The sequence below is a fragment of the Tasmannia lanceolata genome, unplaced genomic scaffold, assembly GCF_043159265.1.
Source record: "Tasmannia lanceolata isolate RefF3 unplaced genomic scaffold, GAP_Taslan_0.1 ptg000015l, whole genome shotgun sequence".
In the NCBI taxonomy this organism is placed as follows: domain Eukaryota; kingdom Viridiplantae; phylum Streptophyta; class Magnoliopsida; order Canellales; family Winteraceae; genus Tasmannia; species Tasmannia lanceolata.
In genome coordinates this window covers 46,586,328-46,598,801 of record NW_027518692.1, presented here as the reverse complement: position 1 = coordinate 46,598,801, position 12,474 = coordinate 46,586,328, and the positions used below count along the sequence as shown (strand labels likewise).

General features: G+C 39.3%; 1 protein-coding gene across 1 annotated transcript; it reads left to right on the top strand.

The window, feature by feature from the left end:
* The first annotated feature begins 2,773 nt into the window (after positions 1–2,773).
* LOC143891582 (protein trichome birefringence-like 39) lies at positions 2,774–10,700 on the top strand. The gene is made up of 5 exons (XM_077396078.1): positions 2,774–3,228; positions 3,726–3,897; positions 9,406–9,581; positions 9,680–9,838; positions 10,182–10,700. Exons 1-5 carry the CDS (start codon positions 2,786–2,788, stop codon positions 10,474–10,476), a joined length of 1,245 nt encoding a protein of 414 aa, XP_077252193.1. The 5' UTR covers positions 2,774–2,785; the 3' UTR covers positions 10,477–10,700.
* Positions 10,701–12,474: the final 1,774 nt, after the last annotated feature.

Here is a 12,474-nt window from a genome sequence, read left to right as displayed (position 1 = left end):
GCTAGCCCAAAGCCTCCCAACTGTATATACAAGTTTCCACATAGAAGTGAGGGGCATTTCGTGTGAGAAATAAGCCACGGGATTGCTAAATATGTATGTATGTATGTATACGGATTTCGTGGGTTGCTAAATTAAACAACTGACAAGGTGGGTCCGACGGGTCCATATGACTAGTCGGGTCCTGTTGCGAAAGACCTACAAAAAGTATATGTATTAATGGTCCTAACAATATAAGCCATAAAATTTTGTTCGTTGAATGCAGACAATGCAGGTCATCCAACCCTACGAACACATATATGAAGGTAATTGCCGACTGATAGAAGTTAAGACAAAGCCACCTCACACAATATAAGAGCACGAAACTACTATAACTTATTTAATGGAAAGATTTCTTTGCCATTTCGGTAAGTTAAATGCTGCATTGAAGTGGACAATTTGGCTAATGATACATATACAAACTGATACTGACATTTATATAGATATAATGATGTATTGATCATCTTTATATCTATATCTTATATCTATCTATCTAATATGGGTGATATCATGTAAGCACGTAGCTGCAGCTATTGGAGTAACAACAAAAGTGCCCCCAAAGCTAAAAGGGACAAAGTTCTTTAACCACGAGAGAGAGAGAGAGAGAGAGAGAGAGAGAGAGAGAGAGAGAGAGAGAGAGGTGATCGAACTAATTTCATGGTTCAAAATTTTAATTGCTTTATAGTGGTGAAGGACCACATACACTTTTAAATTTTAATCTCTCTTTTCATAAAAATGAAAAGCCATATTAATGCGGTCCAAAAATCCAGAGGTTCCTCGTTTCCTACCAGCGGAGGTAAAATAGATAAAATAAAGAAAAACCGAGCACTTACAATCACCGTCGTAAGAAATACGTACAATATTTCAATCACCATCGAATGGGAGGATATTTACTTTGATCGAGTCGAAGTTGAATTTCTCATAACGAAACTAAAAAATACTATTGTAGGGGCCAATTGTAGAAACCAAATTGTTGCAAAGAACTCAAATACTTAAAGTTTAATTTTTATTAAATCGTTCAAAGAAGTCAGTTACAATTAGGGGTGGCAATGGTTCGGTTTCAGTTCGGTTCGGTTTGACCCCCAAACCAAATTGAACCAAAATTTGAATCAGTTTGGTTTTACCAAACTGAAACTGAACCGAAACCGAATTTTCGGTTCGGTTCCACCAATTTTGCCACCCCTTACTCATAATCATTGGAAATATTCGGTTTCGGTTCGGTTTGATCCCCAAATCGAACCAAACCGAAATTTGAACCAAACAACCAAACTGAAACCGAATTTTCGGTTTGGTTTCGGCTCGGTTCCGGTTCGGTTCGGCCAATTTTGCCACCCCTAGTTACAATGCTCTAATAATATCTATTTATAAGAAAAGAAACCCTAAAAGCTAACTTAAAACCTAAGAAATAAATCTCAGCCGTCTATCTAAAATAACTTAAACAAAACCTAAAAACTTGACTAAAGTAACCCTAAAATTGAAATCTCGTAATAAACATGTATCACGTTTGTAAAATGCTCATAACTTCCTCAAATTACGTTGAAATTGTGTGATCTTAGGCTTGTTAGATAGGTAATGGAAAAAACTTTCTAATGAATGCTAAAATCAAGCCATAGAAACAAAATTTGAGGCCTAAAAAGTAGGCTAAAAATAAGATGACGAAAATAGAAGTTGATAAATAAAGGACTTGTTCTACGCTTTGTAATAAACTACGCTTTGTAAAAAACGACGAAAATAAAAGTTGATAAATAAAGGACTCGTTAAGGTGCATTGAAAATGTAAATCTACAATAAATTTACATAGGGATTAAGAGTTTTACTTGTCTTTTCAGTCTTTTTTCTCAAACACTGTAGATTCTTTTCAACCAGACTCGTTAACAAAACCCTTACAGATTATAATGCAAGAGAATTGATTGAGAAAGGCCTGCCCAATGGCTTCCAATCATTGTTTTCTATTAAACACCTTCCCTATCCAACATCGAAGCCATCATCTTCTCACTACTCTCATTATTATTCAATCCACTTTGGACCTGTTTATTGCATTTAGTGAGAAAAGTACGAGCAAGAAGCGACATGAGGATGCTACTTCCAATAACCCAAAGGAGGATGCCAGCCTTTGCCTGCAAGCCCTGCATATGGGCTAGGCCGATTGCGCAGGCAAAGGCCACTCCGATCATAACAAAGCCATTTCCTCTAGCGCTGACCTAAGGTTACTTGGCATCCTCAGTTCATTTTCCTATTACCAACAACTATTATGTGGGTCTGTACCTAGCATTTTGCCTGCAAAGAGGATTGTGTCCCATGACCAAAATGGTCTCTTTAATAGCATTCTTCTTACCCCACAATGGTAGCTGATATGTAGTCCCCATTATACACCCCCTCTCTTGATATTATGAACCTGCTACAATGTATATTTTAATATATAGACTTAAGACACTTATTAACTAGTAAAATCTCTTCCTTGCTGTAGCGAAGAATGAAAAAACTAAAACCAAAAGCCAAAAATAGTTTAAAATGCTTGATGAAACAGTAAGACAGAGACAAGTTACAAGGGCACTAAGCTACAAAATTATGGATAAAATATGTTCACAGACACTGGCCCTGTATAACACGAGGTAAGTGGGTCCCACCCAAAAGAAACGCCTGGTCCTCCACCTTCCCTCACGATACGTTTTCTCTCAGACCTGATAAAACGTCTCTCTCTCTTTCCTATCTTACATACGCAAATGAATCCAAAATATCCACTCAAAACCATGCTCGATCATCCAAAAATATATGATTATTTTTGGCACAAAGCATGTGAGCCCGAGAATCTTCTGCCCACAACCTCGCTTAAATTTCCCATCCCTTCCCTCCTCTTTCCCCACCTTTCTAATTCTTTTCCCCTCTCCTCTCCTTCTATGGGTATCGGATTCCGAGGCTTTAGCTCCTCTTTTCTAGCTGCTTTCTTGCTCCTTCTCTTTCTCCATCAAACCAAATCAGACCATTTTTACAACCACACCAGTTTTACTGATAGAAAACAAATAAGCACTTGTAATTTTTTCCAAGGGAGTTGGGTATATGACCCTTCATATCCTCTTTACGATTCATCAACCTGTCCCTTCATTAGTCCAGAATTCGACTGCCAAAAATACGGTCGACCCGATAAACTCTACCTTAAATTTAGATGGAAGCCCAACGCTTGCGAGTTACCAAGGTACTTTTTCTTATTTCATTCCCCAAGCAAATAAGTCCGAAATTTTATATGGTGTAAGCCTCTACAGTCTAATATTTTACGAAAAGTATTGTACGGTTTACACCATGGAATGATCCAAACCGTCCATTTGATGGGCCATAACGTAAATATGTTGTGCCCAAAAATTCATTTCCATTGGGTGATCCTAGCCCTCCGATCTATAGTGAAACAGGATATTATGGATCGGAGGGTTGGGACCGCCCTATGGAGATGGTTTTGGGGCACAACGTATTTACATTTCTGGCCTATCAAACGTTCGGTTTGGATCATCCTATGGTGTAAGGAGTGCAATACTTTTGAAAAATACATCACCATACGGGCTTACACAATAAGACCTTTTCTTTTGTGCTAATCCGGGCTATTTAAGCCTTGGAATTTCAGCAAAGCCACTTATTTTAATCTTATGTATGCTTTATATGTGAATCTTATGTTTTTAATTGGGTATTTGGGTATTGCAGATTCAATGGGTTGGATTTTTTAGAGAGATTTAGAGGGAAGAGGATGATGTTTGTGGGGGATTCACTGAGTCTGAATCAGTGGCAATCACTTAGTTGCATGCTCCACGCTGCAGTCCCGCAATCCAAGACCTCTTTTGTTAGGAAAGACGCTCTCTCGTCATTGATATTTGAGGTGAGTTTTGTTGCTTCCCATTATATTCATCCACTGTGTTTTTTCATGGTCAGAAATGATATCAGCACAACCATGTTTTATAATTGCACTAACCCATCTCGTCGTTTATTATTTAAAGATCTGTATATACAGGTTATTCCAGTTCCCAAAAAGCTCTTACAAACCAATTAAAAAGGAAAAGACAAGTTGAGTTTGTGCAAATATTAAATAATGGTTGTGCTGATGTCCTTCCCCTTTAGATTTTCATAATTGAGAAGACCCCACATGTAGGGCTGGCAACGGGGCGGGTCGGGGCCGGATGTTGGGGTCCCCTACTCCTTCCCCTCTGGCGGGGAATTTTCCCCCTCCCCTTCCCCTCCCCACTGCGGGGATGGTGGGGAATCCCCCTCCCCTCCCCACGGGGAATATCTAATCCCCATCCCCTCCCCTTCCCCGCCCCGCATCCTTTGGGGACAATCACTTTACTTTCTCACTTTACTTTGTTAAATGTTAGGTTTAAAACTAAAGATTTGCTAAGGACAATCACTTCAGGCATGTTGCGGCTTGGCTGTTGCATGTGAGAGTAGCCACACAACCTACATAGGCTAAGATTTTGTCTTATTCATTTTATTAACATGGGGACAAAGGTGGTTGCTCTCAGATTCATTTAATTGATCAATAGTCCCTAGTAGATCCCTAATTCCCAATCCCACTTGCCAAAAAGCACTGTACGTGCCACACCATAGGAAGATCCAAACCGTCCATTTGATGGGCACATCATACTACCATAGGCATAGGATGATCCAAACCTTCCACTTGATGGGCACATTGTAGGATAATCCAAACTGTCTATTTGATGGGCCACAACGTAAATAGGTTGTGGCCCAAAAATCATTTCCATAGGATAATCCCAACCCTCTGATCTATAGAGGAATTGCATATTATGGTACCTTCTACAGATCGGAGGATTGCAATCACCCTATGGAAATGATTTTTGGGCCGCAATCTATTTACGTTGTTGCCCATCAAATGGACGGTTTGGATGATCTATGGTGTAGCCTGTAAAGTACTTTTAAATTGTAGCCTATCAAATGGACGGTTTGGATCATCCTATGGTGTAGCCCATACATTACTTTTTGAAAAATAATGGACTATACGAGCGCACACCATATAAAATCTCATCACTCATCAGAGAGATGTTGCTTTTATTTGGGGGAGGGAGATTTTCAAAGAATTTAATGTTGCCTTACAGTGATTGTTCGATGGAGAGATTTTAGGGATTTCTAAGGGTAATATACTAATATAATGAGGGACAATGCCCAATGGATTATGGGTAAAAGCAAACATAAAAAGCTATTTCAGGGACAAAACTGTACTAATGGAAATTATGAAAATTTTGGGGGAATCTTGTAGATATGTTTTGATCCAAGGGGTTTCTAGTAGTTTTCCCAAAAAAAAAAAAAAACACTTAAAAAAATACAAGAAAAAAATGGCATTAATGCGGGGTGGGGCGGGGCGGGGCGAACTCCATCCCCTTCCCCGCACCGGGGAATTTAAATCCCCTTCCCCTTCCTCTTCCCCACTCAAATCGGGGAATCCCCTCCCAAGCGGGGCGGGGGCGGGGCGGATCCCCGCTTTTCTAGGTGAAATTGCCAGCCCTACCCACATGCCGATTTCATTCATTTATTATTACCTCTTTATTATGACATGCACAATCATTACTCCAGGTTCTCTTCTTTATGTTATTTTATGCCTTTTTCAACGTTTTTATGTTTTTTCTCCGGTGTTGATTTTAAGAGTGGGTTTCTCTGGGGAGACATTATATGTGGCAGCGGTGAGAGGGAAAACCTGCCACCCTTGATTTTTTATCCGAGGAAAAGTAAAAAAATGGGACTTTTTTTGGATAAAAAATCAAGAGAGGTTGGTTCCAAATAAAATCTCTTCTTTGGGAACCTCGAGGGTTGAGATTTCTAAAACCTGGAAACACGGTATGATCTCATACTCTCTCGCTCGACCGAAAGAAGGCAAGAAATAAATAAAAAATGGACAGACAGTCTCCTTCTCTCGTCTCTCATCTTGGATTTTTAGGATATCCAAGATTCTAAGATCCGCGTATCCAAATGGCCCCAGAGAAATTATGTCGCGATTTCCATGGAAACACAAAATCAGACAAAGGAAAAAAAAAGGGGGAAGTGACCCCCTTTTCTTCTCCTGACAACTACCTTTTAGTGTATCTATGATTACACTTTTTACGCTACAAGGGGTGCCCAGGAAAGAAATGTGGGTGAGCATATCATTTAACAAAAAATTACATTGGAGCCCATTTATTTGGATGGTCTGGACCAGTCACTTGTTGGTCCCTGCCCTAAATTGACTATTTCCCAATTTGTTTTTCCACCTTTACCCTCCTATATATTTCATGTAAAATAGACGGCTAAAAAGTTCACTAATGACAATATAAAACGCTCACACGTGGAAGGGTTAGAATCTCATCCAATGGAGAAGATTTTTGCAGTATTGTAACAGCCCAATACGTGGTGCCTACCATCTTCAGTATTGTAACAGCCCTAAAATGCTAATTAAAAAAAAAAAAAAGATTTGCTAGGGACCATCGCAGAAGGCATTGCATGAACTTGCTGTTGCATGAGAGAGCAGCCACATAGGCTCAGATTTTGTCTCATTCATTTAAATTCATCTGAGGTGCTTGTCTCTCATGCAACAGCCTGTCTGTGAAAAGCCTTCTGCGATGGTCCCTACCAAATCCCTTAAAAAATTATAAAACAAAGTCAGTAGTGCCACTATAAGAAAAATAGTGAGGATATCAACAACATAAAGTGATGTGCCAACCACCATATTTTGATAACGGCACAACTCACTTTGTTTTGCACTTTTCCTATTGGATTGATACCAACTTGAGCTTGACATCTACAAGTGATTTTCATTATATGGGAAAAGACCAGCGGGCATGTGATTTTCTCTCAACATCAAAATTTCCCTGATGAAATATTCAAGCTCTACTCACTTCTTTTCTCTGGTGCTGTTTTTTCTGAAAAACAGTCATTTTTTTCCTGCCAAGACCTTGACAAGACAGAATTTTTGTGTTCACTTCTTTTCCAGGAAAAAATATTATCAGATGTAGAATTTTTTATTTAAAAGTTGAAAATGACGTGGCAATTGACTTTTTCCCTGTTACTCGAGATTTGGTTTCCGATTAAATATATCAGAAAGAGGCTTTCCAAGTAAAACAAAACATTTTCGTTAACAGTTTCCCTGGATTCCTTTTCCTTCTGTCATGTCACCTGGAAAGGAAAGGAAAACACCTTTTCGGGGAAAAGAAGTGAACAGAGCCTGCAGTTGCTTTAAACCAAGATTTCAGTATGGTCAATTATTAAAGCCATTCAATTATAACATGTGGGACCCACATTTGAAATAGACGACTGTGGGGTCACCAACAAGCACCAGCCTAGTTGGTGGTGGTCCCCACATGCAACAACCGCTGGATAAAGGTCGTCTGGTTGGCTATCCTACCTTTCCCGCCTGCAGCAATAATTCAACAAGTTATATATTCCTTCTTGTTTTGATAGGCACGGGCACCCAACTCAACTTTAATGTTTTTTCTTACAAACTTTCAACACCTGCAACTTGCATTTTATTGCAATCAGAAAAGTTGAGGGATTTTTTTTTTGTGGGTAAAGTTATCCTTATTTACAAATACGATTTTTAATTTAATCTTATTTGCAAATAGAACATGGATACCTCTTTGGAATCCATAAATTATACCATTTCTTAAATAGTCCATAAAGCAAATCCCCTATTATAAATAGGGAAGTGATATATTCGCCCCCTCCTTTGTCAAGGAAAAAAAAGGTGAATATATCATTTCCCATAAATCTTATTTGGAAATTATCATATTTAAATTCAAAACATTTTGGTAGGGGTGTAACTTGGGTCGGGCTCAACCTGAACCCGACGGGTTCAATCCGATTTTGGCTCGGGTTGGGTTGGCATTTTCTCCGGTTGGCCTGGGAAAAGCCAACCCGATTTAAATTCGGGTTGGGTTAGGGTTGAGGCCTTGGCAACCCGACCCGATCCGAACATCCGTCTTCTCATTTTATCATGATTATGATTTTCTTTCTTGTATTTTTTTTGTTTGGTCATAGATGACCCGAATCCAACCTGACTCAACAAGACCCGATTTAGAGGGGGGTTGGGTTAGGGTTGACCCCAACCAGACCCGAGTTGCACCCCTACTTACGACCCTCTCTTTCTCTCCGGTGGAATTACCAAAATCATACCCACTACTAAATGTGAAATCTTATATGGCGTGAGGCCCTAACGACTCTCAAAAAGTACAATGGGCCCATCTCTCTCTTTCTCTCCAAGTGGAATTACCAAAATCATATTCATAGTTTCATACCCACTAGTAAATGAGAAATTCTATATTGTGTGAGGCCTAAAGTGCATGTCTCTTGAAAGTACAGTGGGCCCACTTAGTACGATGATCCAAACCGCTCATTTGTTGGGCCACAACATAACTAGGTTATATCCCATAAATCATCTCCATATGATGATCCTAACCCTCCAATCTATTGAGGTTTCCACTAGGGGTGCAACTTGGGTCGGGCTCAACCCGAACCCGACAGGTTCAACCCGATTTTGGCTCGGGTTGGGTTGGCATTTTCCCGGGTTGGGTTTGGTTAGGGTTGTAAAAAGGCAACCCGGTTTAATTTTGGGTTGGGTTAGGGTTGAGGCCCTGGCAACCCGACCTGACCCCGACCTCTGTGCTCTAATTTTATTATGATTTCCTTATGATTATGTTTTTTTCCTCGTATTTTTCTGTTTGGCAAGAAACCAATCTGACCCGATTTGGAGGCGGGTTGGGTTAGGGTTGACCATTCTCAACCAGAGGCTCGGGTTGGATCGGGTTAGGGTTGAGGGAATGCTATCTTGGGTTGCACCCCTACAATTTGGACGATAGTGTATTAAAAGTAGATCGTAATCCGGAGAAAAATCAGGATTACAAAAGGCAAAGGCATCGTGAAGGGTATTTACGTTATTTTGCAAAAATGTTGTGTCACTATTTTTTTTTAGATGGAAAAATTGCCAATGGGGGAAATCAAAATACGAGAATTGCCGACCGGGGGGGGGGGGGGGGGGGGGGCACTTTTAAAAATTGTTAGAGGGGGACGAAATGGGGGTTATCAACCCTCTAAATGGGGTTATCAAACTCTCAAAAGGGGGTTATCAACCCTCTTTAACAATTTTTCAAATTTGTGTCCCCCATTCACAATTCTTGTATTTTGGTGTCCCTCATTGGCAATTTTTCCTTTTTAGATTATATAAAGGTAAGGGCAATGTTAGAGACTGATTAGCGGCCACATAAGGGCAGTGTTGGGCAACTGCAACACTTTTTCACGTTAAATCACGTTATAAGAGGAGCGCATTCGTAGCGAGCAACTCTTTATTTTTTTGTTTTTTTTCCGGCTCTCCATTGGCTGAACTGAATAAAGAAGGATAATAATTTTGCAGGATTATGGGGTGTCTTTGATGTATTATCGTAGTACCTATCTAGTAGATCTAGTAAGTGAGAGTATAGGGGTTGTATTGAAACTGGACTCCATCGAGAGCGGGAATGCATGGCTAGGCATGGACATGTTGATCTTCAACACGTGGCATTGGTGGATCCATACAGGAAGCAGTCAACCGTACGATCTCTCCGAACTCATAGATCACTCTCTATGTATTGCTGATTATATATTCAAAGAATAAGAAGGGAAGAAATGATATTTACACCATTCTGCAGATGGGACTATTTGCAAGAAGGAAATGTGGTATTCAAAGACATGGATCGACTTCTGGCTTTTGCAAAGGGTATCAGTACATGGGCTGAATGGGTTGACACCTATGTGAATCCTGCCTCAACCAAAGTCTTCTTCCAAGGGATTTCTCCGATCCATTACGAGTAAGTTCTATTTTTCCGAAATTGACATTAAGATGGTTCCCAAAGCACTAGCAAATTAAAAGGGTCTTTAGGACATTTTTTTGTCAGTTCCAGAATGCTAGTGCCATACGTTTCTTCGCAAAAAGCTGAGCTTTTCTTTGGGTGGGAAGTGATATATTCGCCTGTTTATGAGTACCCTCTGGATTTTGAGAATGGATATTGAATCCAAGACTGATAATAGGACTCAAAATTGTGTTTGATTCAAAACAAACAGGGCCTTAGTAATGTAGACTTGAATGTTCTCTTTCGCTCAAATCTAATTCATAATCTTACTTGGGTTTCTACATATTTTGCATCAAACCAGCGGAAATGATTGGGGCGAACCATCGGCAAAGAACTGCTATGGGCAGACACAGCCAGTGAGCGGATCAGTGTACCCAGGAGGTTCTCTTGCGCCATCTTCAGTGCTACTAAGTGTTCTTAAAAAGATGACTAAACCCGTGTATTTGCTCGATGTAACATTGCTCTCACAACTTAGAAAAGACGCACACCCATCCGCATACAGTGGCGATCACCCGGGCATGGACTGCAGCCACTGGTGCATCTCGGGCCTTCCAGATACATGGAACCAGCTCTTATATTCTGCGCTCATCCTTTGAAGATAATGGAGGAAGGGTTATAGCCCAAATTAAATTTGAAAAAAATGGCCACGTTCATCCAAATATATCTTGTAATTTTAGTTGTACGTATATTTTTTTTCATTTTAGTTTTTCTTTCTCCCTTCCATCTTTGGGTTAACATTCCTGTAATTTATTGGGCTTATGGATTTTACTGTTAAAAAGGAAATTCGAAGAGGAAAAAAAATATAAGCATCGCAAGTGTATGAACTTTAGTTTCGAAAGGAAATCATAAGATTGCTTATCGTTTAGATTGATCCAATACAACTTCTGGGACCCAGATAGAACTCACCCTTAAAAGCTAGCTGTTAAGGTGAGGATACCCAAGCCCTTATAAGCCCATCCACATCCATTCACATTTCCATTGTGGGATTTTTGCTTTTGCGTGGAACCCCCAACAATTTCTTCCCAACCAGCCCACTAAACGGGAACAGTAGGGCCTGCACCAATGCTTCCTGCCCGCAAGAACTGTTCACTAGCTGGACTAGTGGCAGGGGAACTCAACCATAGATAGGCGCATTCAAACCTTGTGACATTTTTTTAATAGAGGCCAGTTGGGTTTTCATATTTTCACAGGTTTTTGTGGAAAGTCTCTAGAATTTAAGGTTTTATGTATAAGGGTGGGTCTTTTATGTTAGGGGTCTAGAGCTTTCTAGTTTCTATTAAGCTTTACGAGTCTATATTTATGATGTAAAGCCTTTGGGCTATCAGTACGAAGTAATGTTTATTGAATTTAAAAAAAAAAGGAAAAAAAAAAAAGAATGTCTGTAAATCGAAGAGTTCATTGTGAAGAGATTACTCAATCACCCATGGGTGTGAAGCCTTAAGTCCAGTGGTGTGAAGCCCTGTGTCTATCTCCTTCATCTTTTAAGTTTATATTTTCACCATTAACTTTCTACTTTTTGTTCGAAATTGAAAAGGCCCTCTGTAATCATTGATTTCATATTTTAAAGTTTCTCACGATACTTAAGTTTTATTATTATTGGTGCAATTCTTAAATATGACAATCAGATTGAGTTTAATCTCAACCATCAAATTTATAAATAGACTTAGGGCCTGTTTGGATACCTCATGCATTTGTATTTTGATTTGGATTTGAGTCTTAGATACAAAATACATCAATCATCTTCATGATCATGTTTAGAGAGAGAGAGAGAGAGAGAGAGAGAGAGAGAGAGAGAGAGAGAGAGATGTCTCGCTGCTGCAGGAGCAACGTCGAAGATCAGCGACGGTAAAGTTGCCACAAATATTGATTTCCAAATAATGTCTTGCAGAACAGATTTGAAAATCGGATTTTTTTCCACTGTTGTAGCTGATTTGGAAACCTAAGGATCTGATCCAGTTTAAAATATCAACTAAATCCAAATCTAAATCTTGTGGGTATCCAAACGTGGCCTTAATCTCAAGATCCCACAGTTATATTTGATTGATTTCACTGTGAATTGTTAACCGAGATATGAGATTTAAAGGTAGATTAAAGGCTAGATCTGATTTTACTTTTAGAAAGTTTGCTAGACTCTGGATCAGCTAGCTTAGATGACTTTCACATAGCCGAAAATGTTAAGAACATTTTTCCCTCTTCTTTTACATCATTTGGTATCAAAGCTACAAGAACAAGCATTAAACATAAGTTTTGCAAGAACTAGTTCATCAATTTAGGTCATTAGACCTTCATGTATATGAATATCATTGTATAGCTCCAATATGAATTAATGAAATAAGGAACTTAGTCTAGGATTCACGAGAGCTTTTCGGTGCTAGTAGTTTTCATTAATTTTTTTTTTTCAATTTTTAAAGGGCTTCTGCCATGGAGGCCAGAAATCTTTCAAATTGCACAACTGTAACCCTAGTAATCTGCAAGTTGGAGAAAATAATATTGAGACAAAGAAACGGAGAAACAAGGGATTTTAGGAGGGATCTTAAATACGTAGGAGTCCAAGTTTTGATGGGAACTTAGAATATTAAACGTAGGATTTTTAA